At 52.9% G+C, this 23,602-nt stretch overlaps 1 protein-coding gene across 1 annotated transcript; it reads right to left on the bottom strand.

Moving 5' to 3' along the window:
• Positions 1-544: 544 nt before the first annotated feature.
• ELP6 (elongator acetyltransferase complex subunit 6) lies at positions 545-22,277 on the bottom strand. Its single transcript, XM_074901046.1, has 7 exons — positions 22,158-22,277; positions 18,087-18,165; positions 15,763-15,833; positions 8,932-9,059; positions 6,937-7,129; positions 5,451-5,597; positions 545-4,859 (listed from the first exon to the last, which is right to left on the bottom strand). The coding sequence occupies exons 1-7, from the start codon at positions 22,209-22,211 to the stop codon at positions 4,731-4,733; spliced, it is 801 nt and encodes a 266-aa protein (XP_074757147.1). The 5' UTR covers positions 22,212-22,277; the 3' UTR covers positions 545-4,730.
• Between the last annotated feature and the right edge of the window lie 1,325 nt (positions 22,278-23,602).

The following is a 23,602-nucleotide window of genomic DNA, read 5'->3' as shown; positions in this document are numbered from 1 at the left end:
CGCCGGCCACGCCCCCCGCCGCCGCCAGCGTGGCCACGCCCCCCGCCATAGCCACGCCCCCCGCGCTGTATCCACGTCTGTTCCGCTCTAAACACACCCCTTGAGCGCCAGACCACGCCCCCTGTCGCTTTAGCCACGCCCCCAGCGGGGCGGGCGCGCCGCTGGTCACGTGGGAGAGCGGAAGCGGCCCGGTGGCGGCGGGAGCACGTGGAGCGGGGATGGGGGGGGTCCCGGGGCACACAGGGCGGCGATCGCGGGAGAGGGGCTTCACGGGGGAGAGCGGCTCCAGACCGTGCATCGGGGAGTGGCGGGGCTGGGGGCAGGCGTCGGGCGCTGGGGGCCTGCGGCGGGAGCACGGTGCACCGGGAGCCCGGGGGCGAGAGAGGGGACACAGGTAGCCGGAACCGGAGTGAGACAGAAACAGCGCAGAGGGGACGTGCCTTAGGCTGGGTCGGGGGGAGCTGCTCTTCAATCACAAAAACTTACAGTTTTGAAGCAACTTGCGGAAAAAATCACTCTATATCTGTGGAGTTACAAAGTGGGTATGTTTATTCAGCGCTGGGCGCATGGGGGATCGCTCCACCACAAGCATGCGCGCCGTTTGCAGCTCCCGTCCGGCTTATATGTTACAGAATAGTGCATATTCATAGAACGCCTGTACATATAGAGAGTCTACCCCCGCCTCCCCTCGCTCCTCATGGTAATCAGGTCTCCTCCCCTTGCGCCTGCGTGATGAGCTCTTCAAGTTCTGGGCAGGGGCCGTATAGATGAAGTACCTCTTCTTCCTCGCTGATGAACTTCTCACCCTGTCGCTCTGCGCAGCCTCCGTTGTTCTCTGGCTTCTGACCAGACTGCCAGAATTTGTGCCGGAATTTGGGGTAATCTGTTGCTGATACCCACAACTTCAAGGACCAGAGGAGGCTTCTCTTTGAGCTAGGAGATAGTAGCCTAGCAACGTTATCAGCACTTGGTATGTCTTTGCGAACAGCCCCATACGCCTCCTTTTCTCTTTGCACAAGTTCCCCAGTCTTGCACCATCTAAGGTTGTCTAGACTCCCCATCTCAGAAGCTTTGACTTGACGAGCAAAACCTTGAAGCGTGGTCAAGATGGCCCTGACTAGCGATACGACGTTCATGGAGAATGAGCTTTGATCTCCAAACCCTTGAAAATAAGTAGAATATCCTGGAACATAAAGAGAACATCTGGGCTTGTGTTGAGGATGAGTTATTTGACAGCTTGGTAAAGGGACTATTTGACTCCGTAACTTGGCAATGAAACAAACTTTTGAGTGTGCTGAAAGTGAACTGCCTTCATTATAATACTAAAACAGGTATATTTGTTGAAAACTAAAACCCATAGGTCAAAAAGACCCCTGCCCAGGTGAAGACCCCCCAGCATGTGTAATAATTATTATGTAAGCCATATTATAATTGTATGTTAATCACTAACCAACCAGTATCTAATAGGCATGTTTGGAAAAATACTAATCTCTGATTTTTGTGCATAAAAGGAGCGAGAAAACCTGCTGTTGGGGTGCTTGATTTGTGGAAAAGTCCACCCAGCACCCAGGCCTTGATAAGCACATTATCTCCCCTGAGCGAGTTAAGGTTGATTTATTGCACACCGAGCACGAATCTGCTTTTTGGATAATGAAATCACTAGTGTCTTTTCCCCCTCCACTGGTGCAGAGAAACTCCACCAATGTCTGCAGCAAAGGACGGGGCAGCTCCAGTGCTGGCAGGGCTGGAGGGGGATGGCAGAAGGCAGTCACCCCCGGCACTGGCTCCCGGCTGCCAAGCAGCGCTCCTGAAATCCTGGGGGAGCCCTGCGAGGAAAGAGGCAGTGTCAGAAAGGAGAGTGGCCCTGAGAAGACAGATCTTGGTGGGAAACCAGAGCAAGAAGCAGCGAAGGAGCAGAAACAGCCCAGGGGAAAGGCAGCCCGGGTTGTTCATCTCCTGGAGCTGAGCACCCCCCACAAACTGGCCTTTTCCAGGGCCTTTCTTGCAGCCATCAAGCTTTGTGACAGTCCCTGCCCCACCAGCCCCAGCCTTGGTGGGCCTTTCCTCAGTTGCTGCCTAGCCAAGGCCCCAGGCTGCTCCCACCAAGGCCGAGAGAACGAAGAGTAGAGACCTCAGGCCAAGTCCCACCTGCTTTATCAGTCGAGACACAGCCTTACCCACGAGCACACAGACATGGGCTGACCCTGCGCGAGGCCACGCTGTTCTGCCATCAACCACGTCCCTCCTCGTCACCGCTTCCTGCGCTGCCTCCCTGTGGCGTCAGCTACAGAGCAAGGTCTCGGTCCGATCACGGCCACGCCAGGTGGCCTTGGCTCAGAACTGCCAGATCAGCCTCCAGCATTCACGTCCTGATGGAGTTGCCACCTCTGGACGTCAGGGAGGATTGAAGGAAACACTGGGCTTGGTCCTCGCTATGAAGCAAGAGCTACGATAGGTTTCACCTCTCTTTCTCCTGGAGGCATCTCCCAGATGCTGCTGGTGCACGGTGCAGGCAAAGAGCGGCTTGTTCACAGAATCACCTCAGTTGGAAAAGATCTTGAAGCTCCTCCAGCCCAACCATAAACCTCACCCTGACTGTTCCCAACTCCCCCAGATCCCTCAGCGCTGGGTCAGCCCGACTCTTCAACCCCTCCAGGGATGGGGACTCCCCCCCTGCCCTGGGCAGCCCATTCCAACGCCCAACAGCCCCTTCTGCACAGAAATCCTTCCTCAGAGCCAGCCTGACCCTGCCCTGGGCAGCTTGAGGCCATTCCCTCGGGGCCTGGCGCTGGCTCCTTGGCTCCAGAGACTCATCCCCTCTCTCTGCACCCTCCTGGCAGGGAGTTGCAGAGGGCCAGGAGGTCTCCCCTCAGCCTCCTCTTCTCCAGACTGAACCCCCCCAGTTCCCTCAGCCGCTCCCCATCAGACCTGTGCTCCAGACCCTGCCCCAGCTCCGTTGCCCTTCTTTAGACAAAGGAAAAGGTTCAGAAGGGCCTCGGATCCCGGGAAAAAAAACCCTGCGTGGGGACACCAGGGGTTGGGGTGCTGCTCCCTGCATGATGCCCAGCCCCAGGGATGGGCTGACTCCATGCCTGGGGCAGCCTCTGGTTCCTCCCTTGGATGCAGGCATGGGTTGAGTGCAGAAAGAACCAGGCAAAAGCCACCAGCAATGTCACACAGTCACCCTGCCAGTTTCCAAGGAGGGAGGCAGAGCCTCGGAGAAGGGATGTTTGGGATCTCTCCAAGGGGAAGCTAATCAGACAGGTATTACTTCAGTTACACACCATTATATGCCCATTACAGGTGTGTTTCAAGCAGCCGTAGTGCCCACAGCTCCCTTCCCCAAGACCTACTGGTCGTCTCTCCCTCCCCTTGCAGGTTGTCACCACGCATCATCCCCCAGGCACTGCCACCACACTGGGCTCTACTGCCTCCATGGCCAGCAGCCACGAAACACTTCGTGTTACCCCAACGAGGCACAGCAGGCTGAGGGTTCATGGGACACAGGAGGAGACTGAGCCACTAGCCTGCCCCTGCCAGTGCCCGGTATGGTGCTTTGCACCAAAACTACAGCAGGATAGCTCACTGAGCACTTCTGCGTGGAAAAAGCAGGAGCACATCCCATTGCCAGAGTTGTTACTCCAGCTCTGGAGCTTCAAAGGACCTGGCAGGTGGCTCTTGGGTCTCACAAGCGTGCGGGATGTTATTTATCATCCACTGCAGCCAGAGCATCTACCAGGAGACCTCTGGATCTGAGCTCGGCTCCTGGGACTGTCCATGGGGGCCCCAAAGCCATCTCCTCACCCAGGCTTGGGAGATGCCCATTTCTCTCCCCTGCCAGTGAGCCTGTGAGGAGCAGTTCCTGTACAGAGATCCATAGTTACTTAATGACTGCACCCTTACTGAATTAAAATTAATTATTATTAGCCCCAAATAACTTTTCAACACAGGCAGGTGAACACAGTGCCAGTAGTGATCCGTGATGGGGAAGCAGTGGCTGAGGCAGAGGCTCACGCACAAGTGTCTGTCTGTCACCCAAAGCCAAGGACGAGCTTGGGAAGCTGCACGCTAAACACACACACGGGCACTGGGGTTTTATGTAAAAAGAGGGAAAGTAACAAAACAAAGCAAGGGATCAACCAAACAAGGCAGCATCTAGGCCTTACGGCAGCAAGGTGAGGGGCTAGCCAGGTAGCTATAGGTATTTTAACTGTGTGGAAGGTGGGAGTTGAGCAAATCTCTCCCGTGCCAGAGCTGGGATAAAGGTAAGGATTGCAACAGGCTCCCTGAACATCCCCGCCTCCACCCACACTGTGTCATCTCGTTAATCACCAGCGGGAGGGTGGGGTGATCCCTCCACCTAGCAGTGCCTGGCACAGCCCTGCCCCAACACAGGGGAAAAAGTGAGGCACGCCCAGCCCCGGGGGGCTTTCCCCCTGCTTGTATTTACATGCTCTAAGGGCCATTCTTGCAAGTTTTTGCTCTTCCGCCGGGCCTGCCTACACTGGGAATGGGGTGGGAGGAGGACAAAGGCACGCAGCAAGCTCTGGGCAGGCTAATCCCCTCGTTGGCATGCAGCTCAACACGCGTTTAAGCTTCCCTCCCCGGGTGGGTTTGCTGCACGGCTCCTGGAAGGCGCTTGGTGAAACAGCGAGGCTGGTTTGGTGGCACATCCAGACTCCCCGGCCACGCTCTGGGTTGCTCTCACAGCCCGGCGCAGTATCGCAGCATCACAGGACTGCAGCTGACAGCCCTCTAGCAAAAAAGGTGACGTTCTTGTCCTGGATCTTATACTGGTAAATCTGGACGAGATCCTTCTCTGCTATCAGCTCCAAGGACACTCTCCTAATTATTTTAATCTGCGAAGGGAAAGGAACAGGAAGATCATCCCTTTGGCTGCCCCAGTCACAGCATCCTCACCCCCCACGCCTCTTGCTGGCCTGCAGGGAAGGGGGAACCACTGGTAAAAAAACCATCACACAGCTGGAGCCAGCCCCCGCAGTGGCAGCCCCCGATGAGACCATGCACTAACCGACCCCACGACCCACCTGCCCTCACAGCCCAGAAGAGATCACTCCTAGCCAGGCTTGGATCAGGACAGGATAGTCTGGGGAAGCTTCCCAGGAACTAGCTATTTTTCTTTGCCATCAACTTGAGGCAGAAGACAGCCTGCACTGCTGTATAAACCCTTCCCAGCTTCCAGAGATGGGGGAGCCCCCAGGATGTCCCTGAATATCCCCCCAGAAGTGGAGTCACAGCCGTCAGAGCCCGGGTGCTCCAGCAGATCCTGGTGACCTCAGCAAGGCTTCTCATTAATCCTCAGACGTGCTGCAGGCCAGGCTGGTCTCACAGGGCGCAGATGGAACATGTTTTGCCTTCCCTCGGGCCTGCGGGCAGCACTGTGTGTGACACTAATGTGTGCCACCTCTCTGTGCTCTCCTGTGCATTACCTGCCCATGAACATCCTTGCAGAAGCCAGTTGCCAGCCCCTCTACCCACAGGATCAGATCACTGTGATGACACAGGGAGTTCACAACCAGTTCGTTTTCCTCATCTTCTGAATCCTCGTTGCTGTGAACCAGCACCACAATGTTGCCCTGGAAGGAGAGCACCAGACAGCGATGAGCCCCTGGCTGGTTCCTAATCCACTCAGAGTAGGGAAGGGGAGATAACAACGGGAGCTTGCACAAATGCCCTGCTAACCTAAAGTCCACTGAGAAAACAAACAGCAGATACATATAGAAAACTCTGAAACAGCTTGCTATATATGTATATTGTATTTACACACACACATATATACACAATACGCAGCCTAAAAATACATCAAGCCTTTGTTACAAGACAGCTGTCTGGTTAAACCAGTCTGTCAGGCCACGCAAACAGCAACTCTGAGCGAATTCAGAACAGCTAAATAAAGACATGGCCAAACGGCCACAGCCAGAGCTGCAGTGCTCGAACCTTCCCAGCTCTGGCAAGAAGCAAAGAGCTCCCCAACACAACACCCGCTCTGTTAAAAGTACATCCCAAGAGTCTCTGCCTTAGCCCATGCTGAAATCACCAAGGACTTAAAATAACATGAAATTCCCAATCAATTAAAATGTATTTTAAAGCTTTGGAACATCTTAGATGGAAATAGAAACATGCTAGCACGATTTATCATCATTTTTAGCTGTTTTGGAGGTAAATATTCTCAGCAAGCAGAACACCCCTTGTCAGCATTTACAGCACAAACACCCTGGCACCATATGAAGCACAGAATAACAAAACCTGACACCATCTACTTTATTTCTCACTCAAGCAGAGAGAGAAGTGGCCGGGGTGGGGGAAATGCTGCAATATAAACAGCAAAGGATGGATGTGACAGTAATGATTTTTGGCTGTGGTGCTCTCAGAAGTTAGCACATTGCTGGGGAGATCTTTGTAGAAGTGCTGCATTGTCACACATCCTTAGAAACCAGCCAGTGCAACACACAGCAACGCTGAAGGTTGGTGGAAGCAGAGAGTCGTGTTCCCTCCAAGTGGTCCTTCACCTCTGGCTCCTACAAGACCCATCAGGCCCTTGCTACCTTTATAATCTGCTTCCTTCCCTGCCCTCCCACATGCACACAAACGTGAGCATGAGTAGAGATCTCCGGAGAGCCAGGAGCTCTAAGAAACTGTATTTTACACCTCAAATCCAGGCTTCCAGGTCAGGGACAGACTGAGCCCTTCTCTGGGCAGCACTTCCTGGGAAACCAGTTGCAAAGGTCCCCATGCAGGTACTCCAGGGACTAACACAACTCCCTGAGTGTGGCCCTAGAGCAACGACTTGAATTTCTTAAGACAGCCAAAGCCTTTCAAGACCTCATCGTGCACAGCTGGGAAAAGCCAGGCTCTGCTCCAGAGGCTCTTCCGTACATGGAGCATACAGGAGGCTGCGCAAGGAGGGAGCAGTACCTTCAGCTGGGAGCACACCACGACCCTGCAGTAGTGGATGAAGTCCAGCACCGCCACCGGCGCAGCGCCCAGGCTGAGCAGGACACTGAGGTCATCCACCAGCAGCACGGGGCCCTTCCAGGAGTCGCTACTGGAGGGAGTCAGGGACGTCCGGACGAAGTCAAACAAGGCTCTGAGGTCGGAAGCGCCCTCACTAGAAGAGAAGGAGGAGGTCTCAAGGGGCTTAGCTCACACACGTGTTGGCGTCCCCCTCCTCACCCACTGTCCCGACATGGGGAACACCAGCCTGCACCCTCCCTGCTGTCCACGCTGCTGTGACGGTCATCAGGTCCTACACTTCCCTGCAGTCACTGCTCCTCCGCTTGCCTGTGGGCAAGGAAACCTTCCTGCCCTGCTCCAGGGAGCAGATAATAGTTTGGGTTGGAAGGGACCCTTAAAGGTCACCCAGTTCATCTGGTTCCAACCCCCCTGCCCCAGGCAGGGACACCTTCCACTAGCCCAGGTCGCCCAAAGCCCCGTCCAACCTGGCCTTGAACCCTTCCAGGGAGGGGGCAGCCACAGCTGCTCTGGGCAACCTGTGCCAGGGCCTCACCACCCTCACAGGGAACAATTTCTTTGTTATAACTAATCTAAATCTCCCTTCTTCCAGTTTAAAACCGTAACCTCTCATCCTATCCCTACACCCCCTGATCCAGAGTCCCTCCCCCCTTTCCTGCAGCCCCTTTCAGCCCTGGGAGGCCGCTCTAAGGTCTCCCCGGAGCCTTCTCTTCTCCAGCTGAACCCCCCAACTCTCTCAGCCTGTCCTCACAGGGGGGTGCTCCAGCCCCCCCAGCATCCCCGTGGCCTCCTCTGGCCCCGCTCGAGCAGGTCCGTGTCCTTCTGCTGTTGGTGCCCCAGAGCTGGACCCAGCCCTGCAGGGGGGTCTCAGGAGAGGGGAGCAGAGGGGGAGAATCCCCCCCTGGCCCTGCTGCCCACACTGCTCTGGGTGCAGCCCAGCACACGGGTGGCTTTCTGGGCTGTGAGCTCACATTGCTGGCTCACAGGCTGTTTTCCATCGTTAATACGCCCAAATTCTTCTCCTTGGGGCTACTCTCAATCCACTCCTTGCCCAGCCTGTGTTTGTACTTGCAATTGCCCCAACCCATGGGCAGGACCTTGCCCTTAGCCTTGTTGAACTCCATGAGGCTCACATGGATCCACTTCTCCTGCCTGTCCAGTGTTTAATGCTGCCACACTCCAACAAATACCCCCTCGCCCAGACCCAAAGGGCTGCATGGTCTCATGGCACAGGGGTCTGCAGGGCTTCAGTCCCTGCCCTGGGTCTCACCAAATGCCCATCTACCCCAGCACGAGTCTGAAACAGCAGAGAACCAGGAGCATACAGGAACAGAGCAAGTATGTGGTCGTCCTTGCTCAGAGGTTGCCTGACCCAGAGGTGTTACCTTCCAATTTAACAGCCCTTGGTGGATTTTTTTTCTATCACATCATCAGGGACACAGAGAAAGTGAAGTGGGAATAAAAATGAAAGCCAGCATGGTTAAAGCAGCACTGTTCTCTTGGATGAGAATAAAACTCAGAATAATTTTTTTTTTAAAACGGAATAAAACTGTTTGGATCAAATAAAAATTTGACATAAACCAGTTGAGTGCTGAAGTAAATTTTCTCTAGACCTGTAACATGCTTGGCAATGAGGATGGGGGTGGAAATTCTTCTAAAATGATGGAGAAGAGGGACAGAATCTCTCCCCGAGCAGCAGGGAGAGACAGGGCAGGACAAGCACAGCAATGTGCACGGCGCTGGCATTCCCCCTCACTTAGGTGTCCAGCTACCGAGTCCCTGGGCCCTGGAGGGAAGCCCAAAGGGAGCCAGGTCTCAGCTGTGGACCTTGCTGCTGCTCTTGGTGTTGGCAGCAGTGGCAGGGGATGCAAGGGGGGAAACACTCTGTGCCAGGGGCCCTGCTGAGCCCCAACGGAACCACCAACTGCTCAGGTTTACCTTAGAAACTGAAGAGGATTGGACTGTCCTGACTGCTCCTCCTCTCCAAACATGAGGTCAAGGCAGAACTTGAGGCCTTCCAAGAAAACGAGTTGTCCTCGCTCTTTGGCAGCTGTCAGATTGACTCCCTTGAGAGAGGAAAACACGATGTTGTAGAGTAAACAGCTTTGGAGGAAGGGTGCAAACAGAATCAAGTGGATCAACAGCTGATTTTTATCAAGTCTTATCTAAATGTGCTAGTAAAGTCAGTGCATCAGCGAGTCCTGCACAGGGGATGAAATGGGTGGTTGTTACACACACTGGCAGACACATTCGCTGCCCTGTATTTTGCCAAGAGATTAAAAAAAAAAAAAAAATATCGTGATTTGGGGGCTCAAACATCCTGGAATTGCTCCTGGGTAGACAGCATCATTGTATGGGAGAAAAACAGCTTCTCATCCAGAGGCAGGGAGAAGATACAGGCCTCTCCAGGTTGCCCCAAGGACCCTGCTGTAAGCAATTTCTTCACCCTCCCTTCTTGGCTGGTGAAAGCCTTTGGTTTTCACTATCTCCAAATCATCGCTGTGGCAATAACGACTCCCCAGCACAACCCACTCACCTGAGCGAGGTATGGCCCAGATCTAGAGAACACAATGGACTAGACACCCCAGTGCTCTCACAACACCCAGGAGAGAACAACGTGGCCGGGGCTCCCACAGGAAGCAGCCTCAGCCCTGATTCCTCTCTGGAGAATAAAGGAGGGACCACAACAAACTGCCTGGGGCCATGACTGAGACTCAAGCTGAGAGAGATTTCCAGCTCTCACCATGAGGCTGACCTTGAGAGCCACGTGCTGGGCATGTCCAGCCCCAACAGAGAAATCCCTGGCAGAGTTGCAGCAGACATGCAGAAGACCCCAACTGGAAATCTAGCTCCTGTACTCCTGTCTCATCCTCCTTTGTTTCATCAGCAAGGGCTACTTTTGCCAACCATTCTGTAGCTCCTCAGCTTACAGGTAACTGCATCAGTCCACCTTTCAAGAGAAAATTTAGTGCCCGTTACCGACATGATCACACAAAGATATCTCACACGCACTATCATCAGACCTTGGCCAAACTGCATTTCCCAGCAAGAAGTGCAAATTTGCTCAGCTATCCAGTGTGGGTTGCTACCCACATTTCACAACAGGACTGTGATTTCTTAAAATGGAGCCAAGGAGCATGAACACCAAGATTCGCAGCATCTCGGCAGCCCGGAAATAGGGCTGTTGCGCAACGCAGCAGGTAGGTGGACAAGACGGCGAGATAGATGGCTTACAAAGAGTTCAGGAAGGTTTAGCTCAAAGCAGTACTGCCTGACAGGCAGAACCAGTGGCATGGAACCAGGAACAAGGATCCCTGAGAAGACAGTTCCCATCTCCCCCTGCGAGATTTTGAACCCTCAGAAGGTGGCTGAGCAGGACTGGTCAGGAACAGAGGCAACTCCTAGGATAGCCCTTACCTTAAGTCAGGACTAGCTTCTGCCTGAACACTGGAAGAGGCATGCAGCAGTCAGAGCGCTGATGCTTTTGACCAGGAACTTTCTAAGCATCACAGAAAATACAGATCTTTGTTTATTTCCTAAACAACCATGCTGGGAGCTGCAGGACATTTGAGCACAGTCTAAGTCGCCCAGCAAGGGGAAGGCTCGTAGAAACTCTTCCCCCAAGACCTCAAGCACTGAACAGAGCGCTGTGCTTGGCACTGTCCCGACACCTTTTGAAAAGACCTTGGAGGTTTTCCAAGCATTTCCCAGCCCTCACGACAGCCCTGAGAGCCATCACACTCTCCTTGCTCAGACAGGAGAGGGAGGTGGAGCAAAGCAGTGTCCGCTTCTGCCTCCTACCCGTGTTTCATCTGCTCAACCTTCCTGTTATCTGACATGAAAATGTAAGTGCCCCTTTTCTTATCTACTTTTTTAATTTAAAAAAAAATTGTAAAGCCACATCTTACGCATTTGATCAATGAGACAATCCCTGCAAGGGGGTGGGCCCAGCTGCTTTGTGAGCGTGGCATTTCCACGTGAGGACCTCCAGAGAGAAGGCCTGGGTAGATAAGGAAGAGGTCCTTCCCACAAATATTAACCCTGAGCTCCTCCAAGGCTTATCAATTGCCACACATTCAGTCCTCATGAGAGGAAAGACAGATTTCCACTGTTTTTCCTCCCAGCTGAAATGTGAAGGGGAAGGATCCATTCATTAGGGCTGCTGCCAGAAAACATTATCTACATCCATTAGAAACCAACAGATCGGAGGCAACATCTTGTTAGGTCAATAGTTGGACTGGATGATCTTCAAGGTCTTTTCCAAACTAGACAGTTCTGTGATTCTGTCTTCCATCACGGCCAGGGGATACTTTGACAAGCAGAGGCTACTCCAAGCCAAACGCTGTCTGATATGTGCCCACCTCAGATCCAGTTTTTAATAAAATCATTCCTGAGCTTGCCCTTCCCTTTCCTGGTCTTCCACAGATGCTTGGGAAGGAAATTGGTCCCACCTACCATGCAAACTCCAGGAAGGAGAGCCTCAGGCAAGGCACTAGTCAGAGCTTTTGGACATATCCCTTTTGTTTTCTAATACCTTCTCAAGGAACAGCATTAACCAGCAAGTGTTGCAACACACTCTTGCCTCACCTAATCCACTTTGTCTCCTCTCTCTTCCCCTTCTCCCAGGCAAGCCAGAAGCTGTAATACCCATGAAAGGGACTCTTGCAGAGCACTTCGCTCTCCCTGCCATACCTCCTGCCAGTCCCGAGCCTGACAGAGCCTGATGTGGGCTGCAGGTGGAGGGATTTGGCTTTTGCAGGTGATATTTGCTCACTAAAACCATGCCAGAAGGCAGGGCCAGAACAGAGAGCTAAGGGAAGCCTCTTGGGCAATTGCAAGCACATACGATGGAAAAAATTCTAGCTGAGGACAGAAGAACCTTTATGTGGCAGGCCAGGAGTGAGGGAACAGCTGGCAAATACCTGATGTGCCACAAAGCAGGGCTGGGTTGCACGGGAGTCTCACCAACCTCATCCCCTTGTGAATTTTTGGAGCCCACAGGACTCAGCACTTGCTGAAATGTTTTGCTACAGCAGTGGCAAAATTCACTATTAATGTCAATAATTCATAAACTGATTTTAACTTCACTTCAGACATTTCTTCCTGCACACATAAACTCTCTGTATTTTAGATCAGCAAGGAAACAGTCTCCCCTGTTAAAAATACCCAGCAGCTTGGTGTTGTTACACCAGGGCCTGCCTGGATGACAGAGAGAAGGGCCACAGCATGAGAGAAAGGGAGCCAGGGGCAGTGTGCTTGTGAGTCAGACTAGGAATTGGATCCGCTTGGGGCCATAATGTTCCTGAGTGGAGCCAGCAAGTCCAGGTTCCTTTTCCAACTGGGAAACCAGGTCCCAAAGAGACCTGGAGTCACCCCACTGCAGTCATCTGCCACAGCAAACCTCTGCTTGTCTCCCAGCTAGCAGCCCAGCTGATGTAACCTCATGGTGGAAAAAGTGCTTAAAATAGCCAACGGCACCTTCCTGACTGCAACAGACACTACACGGGTCCCTCCCGCAGAGCCACAGTGCTGCAAGCACCCAAACAGCGTGTATTATCAGCCCTGAAAGCATTCATTATCTCACAGCACCACGCTCCATTATCACCAGGAGTGCATAGACATTATCTCTGGCAATCTGTCATTTATCGATCAAGCCCAGAAATGCTTCTGAAACAGCAGCTTGGTGTGATTGGAGCTGTGAGCTCTGCAACGGAGCACGATTGTTCTCATCCATCCGGGATGCTGCCAGGCAGGCAGTGTGGCAGCCCACCAGCCTGCCAGCAGTGACGTCCCTTCAAACCAGAACCACCGCTTGCCATTTCATAAGGGAAAGCAAAATATTTGCAGCAGAGAACTAGAAATGGAGCGTGCGAGGCAGCTCAAACAGTGAACACAGCCATGGTACAAAGTGCGACGATCTGTGATCAGGCAAGTGGCCAAGGTCTCCTCTCTAGTGCAGTTACCTGTGGAGAAAGCAGAGATAACCAAGCGATGGCCTCTGGCCTGTGATCTCAGCGCTGTGGCAGGGGACAGGGGAGACCAAACGGGGATAAATACATTTTTAAAACAAACATTGGATAAATGAGGGTGGGAGCACCGATCTGGCAAGCTGCCCTGGCACCACTGGCCTTGCTATGGCCCAGCATGTTCTCTACAAGGTCATGGCAAATAACATTAACTGTCCCTTAAAATTAAGTGCAGATCCTCATGAAAAGATCGGGATTTGCAGAAAAGGAAAAGTGTGAAGCCGGTATTGTAGAGCCATAAACATCCAGGGAAGCTTCTTCCTGCAAGTAAAAATACATCACTGCATTTAGCAAACACATAAGGAACTGGTTCTGGACTGGTAAGACCTGGCAACACTCTGGGGAAGCAGCACGTGAGGTAACCATTACTTCCACTATGTACAAATATTCAGTATTATCACCATATCTCAGGTGCTACGAGGACCAGATCCACAAAAGATTGCTGTAAAGGCTGCATAATACGACCCTGGATCCACAACCCTTCCTCCCAGGCCTGGGACACGCCATTCCCAGCAGAAACAGGAGCATTCTGAAGTAACGAAGCTCTTCCAACAGCAGTCTTTCGTAAGTGCATAATCTGCTAGGAATGATTAAGCATGGGAGATTTAATCTACGGATGGAATAACATAATGCGGGTGGCTGCCCATGGGATCCTTCCATGCAGTTCCCAGAGGAACTACAGTCCAAGCCCCTGCAACTCTCCTGGTCAAGGCAGAGAGCCAGGCAGCTGGTCTTGAGCTCGCCACCGAGGAAAAGGAGATGGGAAGGGAGCAGTCGGTGATTTGGTGAAGCATGCAGCTCACCTAACTGCAGCGTGACACAGCTCAGGGTACTGCCCAAAATCAGGGTTTGCTGCAGCCATGTAAATGACATCCCAGCTGGTCTCTACAGCAGCAAATTCTTAAGCAGGTCTACGAGCGAAATGACGCTGCCAAAAACCACCTTTACTGAGCCTGATGTGTTCATTCAGGTGAAGAAGCATTAAGGCAAAGAGAATATCTTACGGAAACTGAGACAGATATAAAGAACTGATGTTATGACCTCCAACTCCTCAGAGCTTTGGGAGAATTCACAAGAACCAACCACATGGGCACCTGTGAAGTTATAATGTAAGACTGACTCAGACTTGAAACCAACAGGACAGGGACAGCTCACTGCTGCGGGCAAATGTAATCCCTTCTCTGAACTCCCCTGGGCAAACTGTATTGTTCTTCTTATCACCTCCCTTCACATCAGTAACCTGTTTTTGGAAGCATCAGACAGCAAATCATTTCGATTTGCATCGCACGTGTGATCCAGCTAATCCTCATGTTCTCTCCCTTCTCAGACTCTCCCAGGAGGGAGATGACAACAGCACCTATTAAAAGCACACGCACAAGCTGCGCGCTGGGAAATTTCACCACATTAGGAAACGCACCAACAAACATGACTCTGCTTTCAGAGCAGGCAAGGATCCCATTTTTAACAGCCGAATCTCCTACCTACACCAGTTGCTATGCCCAGTTTCCTGTCCCACTTAGCAAGTTCCCCCCAAGATTTCCTCCTCTCTGCAACACGAAGGCCGGAACGATTCAGTCCTTGCAGAGGCTGGTTGGCTCAGCGTGGGGAATCTGCTCCGCACGGGAACTGCAGATTGACTATCTGCCTGTGAGTTAAAGCTCCAGGTGGAAACACTTTGTTTGCTCGGTCCATTTTGTTTACCTTAGGTCTGAGCTCTCAGACCACTGATCTCCTTTTAAAAGGTAAAAACCGAGTAGTAAATAAAATACAATTATCTAGCAAGCACCGAAACTCAACGCACATTTACAGTGGGGAATACACTGTTATTGCAACACCTGAAAGTGTTCTTCAACACCTGAAAGTCTTTATAAGCAGCAGCACTGTGGGGATTTCCAGCAGCACCAGAGGAGGGAGGACCAATGCAAGCAAGCCCTCATCCCTTCAGCCCTGGAAGGTCACCTGGACTTCCCAGTCAGAGCATTGAACAGCTGATCATTGGAACAAAAAGCAGAGAGATGCAGTTTAAAGCCAGAGCTCAGACCGATTTGCTGACACTGGGAATGACCCTGCCTACTTTGTTTCTCTGTTTCCTCGTTTCAGGGTACACATAATCCTTGCCTGACTCACCATGGGAAGAAAATCTGTAAGAACATACTCAGAGCTTGTGGCTCCTCAGATTGCTCTAACTGATGGCTTGGCCCAGAGGCCAAAAGAAGCATACAGGTGTCCTTCTGAATCTACAGGTCATTCAGTCCAAAGCACTTCATCGCAACATAACCACAGGACAGAGGACAGTCACCTCAGGAGCTCCTGTGCCGTACAGCCAGTGCATCCTGCAGGCAAACAGAGAAGCCCAAGGAACAGACACTGTGGTATTTTTCTCCCCAGAGCACTCATGAAACTACACCTACCAATCTGGGCCTGTCTAGGGAATGCTGATCTCCAGAAAACATTTGTAAGCACAAAGAAAACAAGCAGCTGTTCAGCACTCTGCCCTCTCGGGGGCAAAGCCCGGTGGAACTCTCACAGTGAGCTTCATAGCCAGGATTTTGCCCCATATCACATCTTTTTCTCCAGCAAGAAGTGTTCTCCATCCCCTGCCCCAGCAGCACCAATACTGATCATCCCCGTCAAGATCTGGAAACATTTGCTCACATGCAATTCCTGTTCCCCATTCCCATTCCTTTCCACCCAATAGAAACTACCTGGACCTGTAATTATTAACCTACATCAAGAGACTTACCAGCTTCTGTGCTATGATGTTATAGTGACTGAAGGACTGGAGCAGGGCCACAAAGCAAACCTTACAGCCAGCTGGATGAGAAGACAAAAAGACACGTTATCATTTTATTTTTTCAAGCTGCCATTATCAATGCACATCAATCACAGCAGTCAGGGTACAAATCTGTCTGGAAATGTCTTTACGTGAGACAGGTTTGGGCAGCCTCTCACTTGCTCGTGGCTGGGCTTTCAATTTTCACTGTTGTATAGGATTTTCACATGATGGAAAATGTTAGTTTAAAAAGAAAGAGAACAGACAAGAAAAAGATTGCATAAAAAAGTAGGAGCCCCCTTTTTTGTCTCGTGCCATCCCGCCCTGGGATCTTGTGGCACTGTTTGTTGATATTACTGCAAGGAGGCCAACGGCCAACTGTGACACAAACTACTGAAACCAAAAAACCCCTGTTTTCGCTCTCACAGGACAAGTGACCTTGACTGGAAAAACACACAGAACAAGCAATTCTGACAAAGACACCTCACTAAAACGTGATTTTAGGAAAGCTGACACATGAGAATCTGGCCTTACAGTTTGGGTATGAACAAAATCAGTGTTTGTTTCTCCCTGCCTGAGAGGGGGACATGGAGTGGAACAAGTCAGGGGTCCCAGATGAGCCTTCACTGACCCCTCGGGAGCTCCCAGAAGTTTTGAGCACTAAGCAGGTACTCGGACAACACGGTGGTGTTACAGACCCAGAGTAACCGTCACCCTGGGGTAGAAATGAGAGGGTGACAGCAAGCACACCTGCCTTGAGACATATGAATAATCCCCAAGGGCTGCGCATCCACAGGGATGGTGAGACCTCCCCCAGACAAATGGGCAGCTCCATGCAAGGACTCCCAGGACAGTGCTGCAGGTCAGCACGTCAGCAGAGGTGTGGGGGGATGCAGGCAAACCCTGAGGCAGTGCCTCAGCAGGGCTGTCCCTTTGAACCGTTCACACTGTTAATAATCTGCTCTCCACTGGCTCTCCTGCAGGTTCATTTTGTTCCATTAATCACAGAATCCTGGAACGGTTTGGGTTGGGAAGGACCACGGGCAGGGACACCTTCCCCTAGCCCAGGTTGCCCAAAGCCCCGTCCAACCTGGCCTTGAACCCTTCCAGGGAGGGGGCAGCCACAGCTGCTCTGGGAAACCTGTGCCAGTGTCCCACCACCCTTATAAATCTCCCCTCTTGCAGTTTAAAACCATTACCCCTCATCCCATCCCTAAACCCCCTGATCAAAAGTCCCTCCCCCCTTTCCTGTAGCCCCTTTCAGCCCTGGGAGGCCGCTCTAAGGTCTCCCCGGAGCCTTCTCTTCTCCAGCTGAACCCCCCAACTCTCTCAGCCTGTCCTCACAGGGGGTGCTCCAGCCCCCCCAGCATCCTCGTGGCCTCCTCTGGCCCCGCTCGAGCAGGTCCGTGTCCTTCTGCTGTTGGTGCCCCCAGAGCTGGACCCAGCCCTGCAGGGGGGTCTCAGGAGAGGGGAGCAGAGGGGGAGAATCCCCCCCTGGCCCTGCTGCCCACACTGCTCTGGGTGCAGCCCAGCACACGGGTGGCTTTCTGGGCTGTGAGTGTACATTGCAGGCTCATGGCCAGCTTTTCATTTACCAGTACCCCCAAGTCCCTCTCCACAGGGCTGCTCTCAATCCACTCATCACCCAGTCTGTATTTGTGCTTAAGTAAAACAATTTTTTTTAAATGGGGTAAAGCCATAGCTGAAGAAGCGGCAGTTATGGGGGGGCAGAATGCCCTCAGCCCCACCACCTGCAGAGCACTCGGAGCTAAACTTCAAGTCTGATAGGTACCAGATCAGCTGGGCTGGCTGCTTTGCCAGCAGAAAGCTGGAGGAGTCCATGAGTCCAGCGCCCGCTCCTCAGGGGCTGGTCGGTTACTCACAGGTGAAACAGTTAGCAGAAAAGCAATTAGGCAACTTGCCAGGCTCTTTGTTTGTTTCTCTACTCACTACCTGCCAGTTGTTCCTGATATTTTTAATCTCATTACAAAACACCTAGCTGGTGAAGAAATTACAGTCAACCCCTCACTGTCAGATGCTGATGTGATTTACACTGATGACGAAACATGGTGCAGAGACATTACGGGATGTGCCTAAGGAGACAGAGCAAGTCCCAGGAACAAGTCAGGACTGGGATCCATAAAACCTGACTCCAAAGCTTTGCGCTAATTCGAGGATGCCTCACGCTTTGCAAAACCAGCCTCTGCTCACACAGAAACACTTTACGCTGAAGGAACCTCCAAGGATCAGGCAAAGGCAAACCCTTGCCTTGGAGAGTCCTGCTGCTGACATACCTCTGAGGTAGAAGGAGAGGAAATGGTGCACAAGGAAGCTGCCATCTGTCCTGGTGTCTCGCAGGAGAGTAAATTTACCCTGAAAAAGAAGAAGCAAAACAACTTAACAGAGGAAGATGAGGGCACAAACTGCTTCCAGTTCTATCTTGGTCAAGATGTCTGCTCAGGCTAGGGGAAATTCTGCAGGTATTAGTCAGAGAAAGAAGTGGACAAGGAGTGCTCCAGCCACACATCCATTTATAAAGGGATGGCAGTGCTTCCTCCAGACACAGCCCACGGGGCAGCATCAGAAGATGCTGAATTCACTCTTTTCGGGAGACACGCCCACCAGCTAAAAGCCCTTGTGCTAGTCCAAGACCCCAGCTGGACCCCCATGCTCTGTGCCCACCAAGAGCCACCTCCTCACACCCCAGCTGCTGCAGAGGACACCAAGGAGCAGCACTGCACCTTCCAGTGCCCACCCAGAGCACACACCTATTCGTGCCCCTGGAGCTGGACACCATTGCTCACAGCCACCCGTGACAATCACAATCTCCCAGCTTCATCCCCCTCTTCTCCAACTCACAGTCATCTTCTTTCTACTCCAAGTGGCACAGATGGCAGGGGGACAACAGCCACCCACTCTGTTCCTCGACTATTCTCCCACTGCCATGGCCATCATCGCCTGTGTGCTTAAAATGGCAGCCCCGCTACAGCTGCTGCTTTTCCTGCCCCCAAACAGCCCTCCCCGTCCCCTGTTCTAGGCTTACCTCAAACACGCCACATTCGGAACACAAAACCTTATCATCAGAATACATAAGCCCTCTGCACAAAGTATACACCTTGTTTTGATCACGCAGGAAATTAATTCCGTTCATCAGTGCGTGCTTGTTATCAGTACCAGTCTCATCAAGGCATTTGTTTCCATTAAAACCTTAGCCAAAATGTTTCTTTAATCAATACAAATCATAGAAGGGCTGCTTTTAATCACAAAGAACTTATCAATGCCTTTTTTTTTTTTTTTCAATCTATTAGAAGAAAATAAAAAGCCTTTTGGAGCAACAAGCAATCTACCCATAGGCAATCCACAAGCCATCTATCAGAGACAACTCCCCAGTGCCTAAAATGGGTTATAAAGCAGTGCTAATGGAACAGCAAATATTGAACACGTCTGCAGGGAATGCAAAGCAGAAGCCAGGGTAGAGAAGCGCTGCTCTGCTTCAGTCAGAGAGAGCTCTTTCCCACCAAAAAAAAAAAAAAAAAAAAAGGGTTATGCCTCTGTGGCCATTGCAATAATGAGAGGCACCACACTGGTGAGCACCTCGCTGAGGCATATCCTAAGCCTGAAGGTGTCTCTGGGTTCAAACAGCACAAGCTCAAACATCCTGCGGTTTATCTTCTGCACGACTCCATCCCCTTCAACTCCCCTCTTCCTCACAACAGCCCGCTGCAACAGCGGGCTGAATGCCACTTCGAGTGCCCTCCTTCGCCTGCTAGCTCTCAAAAGGCTTTCTCCTTTTCTCCCACAAACGCTGCACAGCACACAGCAGGATGTTATCATTCAGAGCATACAATATTTCGCTTTTCCGAACCTTCCAGTTACAATCGTTAAATCCTGTCAACCCTCACTTCGCTGTCACACTGCAGCTGCTTAGGCAGCATTCAAAACTCTTCATTTCTGATGCTTGGATGCCCAACTAGCCAGGGGTAGAAATGTCCAACCATGCATCTCCAGAGGCAGAAGAGGAAGGCAGGCAAGGCAGGCACTCTGGGAAAATCCAGCATCCTGCTTGTGGTCAAAGAACTGCCCCAAAGCCTTTACAAACTCCCAAATACAGGAACTGAGGTTCTCCCAGTCATGTCGACACAAGGAGGGAGGCATGCCAAGCCAGCAGGAATCTGCGAGGCTTCCCAAGGTCTGCAAACCCCTGTGGTCATTCTGTCTCCACGCAGGCCCACGCACCTCTTGCACCCATCCCCACAGATGGCACATACCAAATTGTTTAACAATTGGCTGGAAGAAAACAGGTCCCTGGGGGACCTGAGGGCGGGTGGCTTCCCCTTGCTGCCAGGCAAGAGGAATTCTGTGGAGGAGCAGTTATGTTCTGGCCCCACCACCACCACCACCTTGTTTGCCACCGTGCAGAAAACCTGTGGCCCCCGATTTGCCACCAGACATGCATTCTGATTCTCTTCCCCCTTTTGCACATCATTCTCAAGCCCAGATTGATGCTACTGGGGACGAAGCACTTCCAAAGGCAAGGCCTTCTTGTAGCACCTTCTCCACCCTTCTGCCCCAGTCCTCTCCCTCCACACTCTGCTTTCACATTCTTTCCACCTGCAGGCTACACAGCAGAAGCTGCAGCTACTTGTTAGAAACTGCCAAAATCCCTTGGCAGGGCAGCAGCGGGTGTCACAAGCACTCAGCAGTGACATGTCAGATACACCCACACAGGCGGCAGCTTCATCCACCTACCAGCCCTATAGTGAAGGCATTTGTCAGCACTTTGAAAACGACACAAACCAACCATAGAGATGCAGAAACCGGAATGGCAGAGACAGGAAGAAGAGATTTGCAAAGGGCTGATGCTTTTTTTAAGCACAGCGGGACACCAACTTCCAGCCAGCCACGGCCAGATATCTCAGCACACCCCACAGACCACATCTCCCAAGGGGGAGAGCCCAGACGCTGACAGCACAGCTCTGTACAGCAATCGGTGACACCGAGCGGTGCAGAGGGCAACTTGTAAAACCACCAGCATAGTCCATACCACAGTGTATGAACTCAATCTTCCAACTCTGGCATCCAGGAACACCGCCTGCTCTGCAGCCAGCCATAATCTGGTGCTACACTACTGACAGACAACGCGACAAAAAAGAATCTGGAGCATGTGGTGGGAAGTCCCAGTCCCTGGTTGATGGGAGAGGAAGAGCCAACACAAATCTGAGGCAATTCCTCACATAGAGGTTCACTTCCTCGACAGGTCCTGCCTGGGCTGCCAAGTCAAAACCCAGGATCTTCAGGCTAAATCTTCTGGTTTTGCTCTCCAGAATCTGCTGTTTGCATCCTGCCTCTGAAACCAGGCTTGCGGGTGACAGCACCTCCACTCATCCCACGGCTCCACCATCAAACCCACCTTAAAGCACAGGCTCCACTCTGCCAACAAACTCCAAGGGCTCCTCGTTTAGCGTTTCACACGCCTTAAAAACCCAATCATCAACGCACAGGACCTACACGGACTCGGGAATCCACACAGCCTCAGTGTCGGTCTATCCTTTAAGGAGAGTGACACTGCTGCCACGGAGCCTTAGCCAGCAACCTCTACCAGGTTTGCTTTGAGCCTCGAGGACCTACCTGATCTCTACCCAGAACTGCTCTCCCAGCTCTTCACCAGCATTTCTTCCCCAGCAGACCAGCCCTGCCCTGCTCTGGGCAGGCTGACAAGGAATTAGCTCTCTCGCATTTTCCAGCCTAGGCAGAAAGCTGCCCTACTCACATCGTGAGCTCTACAAGAAGGGGGAAACTCTAGGTTTACAAAATAAATTATCACCCCGAACCTACTTTTATTATCTAAGCTAGCATCCATCAGGAAAAACATAATGTGTAACACACGCATTTTTTATTAACTTTTTACCTGAACCGCTTCACAGCTCTTTTACAGGGTGAGGGTGTTTAGTTACAGCGTGATTTCATAAGCCCAAGAACTGCATGGATTAACTGATTAGTGGCCCAAAGGAAGAGAAACCTCTGGAAACCACCTCAGGGCCCGAAGGAGCGAGCTTCACCCCCGGCTTTGCTGTTATTCACGTCACAGGCAGCGACAAGGGCTTGCAGGGCCAGGGTCCGGCCCCTCTGTAGCGGCTGATACCGGCGCCACGGGCGTGAGGGGCGGCGGGGAACCAGGGTCGGGCCCTGAGGCCGTGAGGCGCCGGGGCAGAGGCCGAAGCCGCCGCCATGCCGCGCTGCCGCCCCTCCCAGCATGCACCGCGCGGCTCCCGGCGGGCAGCGCTGCCGCGACTGCAACTCCCAGCAGGCCCCGCGCGGGCCCGCACCGCCACGGCGGCCCCGCTCCCGCCCGCCCTCCCTCTTACCGTCTCCGGCCGCTGCGGGGAAGCGTCCAGCAGCTCGTTCAACTCCGCGAACATGGCGGGCGGCCGCGGCGGAGGAGACCCGGAGGCCTCCGGGTGGGCGAAGCCGTGCGGGATCCGCGCATGCGCAGAGAGGAGCCCGACGGCGCCGCCTGCTGGAGGGGCGGGAGCTGGGGGGTGTGGCCGTAACCCGCCTTTTTCCCGCTCTCCCTCAGGCGGCTGGAGGGGCGGGGGATGTGGGGCAGCGTTGCTGGGCACCCTCAGCCTGGCGCCCACCCTGCCCTCCTCTGCCAGGGGGCTTTGGCTGGGCAGCCCACAGCCTTTCCCGGTGCTTCGGGTTTGTCCCGCTGCAGGACTTGGCCCTTCCGGTGGTTGAGCTCCATGAGGATCCTCTCAGCCCATTTCTCCGGCCTGCCCAGGCCCCCCAGCACATCTCGCCATGCTGATTGTTAGTGAAACGATCACTGGGGAGGTTGGTTATTGCTAGCTGGCTAAACAGGAGCCAGCAGTGTGCCCAGGGGGCCAAGAAGGCCAATGGCATCCTGGCTTGTGTCAGCACCAGCGTGGCCAGCAGGGACAGGGAAGGGATCTGAGCCCTGTGCTCGGCACTGGTGAGGCCGCCCCTCGATTCCTGGGTTCAGTTTTGGGCCCCTCACCCCAAAAAGGCCATTGAATGACTCGAGCGTGTCCAGAGAAGGGCAACGGAGCTGGGGCAGGGTCTGGAGCACAGGTCTGCTGGGGAGCGGCTGGGGGAACTGGGGGGGTTCAGTCTGGAGAAGAGGAGGCTGAGGGGAGACCTCCTGGCCCTCTGCAACTCCCTGCCAGGAGGGTGCAGAGAGGGGGGATGAGTCTCTGGAGCCAAGGAGCCAGCGCCAGGCCCCGAGGGAATGGCCTCAAGCTGCCCAGGGCAGGGTCAGGCTGGCTCTGAGGAAGGATTTCTGTGCAGAAGGGGCTGTTGGGCGTTGGAATGGGCTGCCCAGGGCAGGGGGGGAGTCCCCGGGATCCCTGGAGGGGTTGAAGAGTCGGGTTGACCCAGCGCTGAGGGATCTGGTGGAGTTGGGAACGGTCAGGGTGAGGTTCATGGCTGAATGAGATGATCTTCAAGGGCTTTTCCAACTGAGGTGATTCTGTGAAAGTGCTAAATGGGACTGCATCCCAGTACCAACCACCAGTGATGGGCCTCCAGCTGGACTTGGCACTGGTCACCACCCTGATCTCTGACCCAAATGTGCCCCCCTACACCCCTTTGTGACTGCAGGCCCCTGGGTTTCTATGGCAGACATAATACACCTTGGGACAGTGGAATATTTGGGAGGGGTCTATTACTCCCTTAACATTTCCTATTGTGTTAGCTAACACATTTGAGTGCTGCTGAACATTAATTTGGGACACAGAGAATGAGCCACAGCAGTTCCCAACTAGCAGCTGGGTAGTAACAGCAAATCTAC

Source organism: Athene noctua, chromosome 2, assembly GCF_965140245.1.
Source record: "Athene noctua chromosome 2, bAthNoc1.hap1.1, whole genome shotgun sequence".
Taxonomy (NCBI): Eukaryota; Metazoa; Chordata; class Aves; order Strigiformes; family Strigidae; genus Athene; species Athene noctua.
The sequence above is the reverse complement of the archived record's forward strand: the minus strand, read 5'-3'. Positions and strand labels throughout refer to the sequence as shown.

Coding starts and splice junctions, on each gene's coding strand:
- ELP6 (XM_074901046.1), bottom strand. CDS start 22,211: ATGTTCGCGGAGTTGAACGAGCTGCTGGACGCTTCCCCGCAGCGGCCG. Junction 9,060..15,762: donor ACATCATAGCACAGAAGCTG/GTAAGTCTCTTG, acceptor TCCTCTCTCAAG/GGAGTCAATCTGACAGCTGC. Junction 7,130..8,931: donor AATCCTCTTCAGTTTCTAAG/GTAAACCTGAGC, acceptor CTTCTCTTCTAG/TGAGGGCGCTTCCGACCTCA.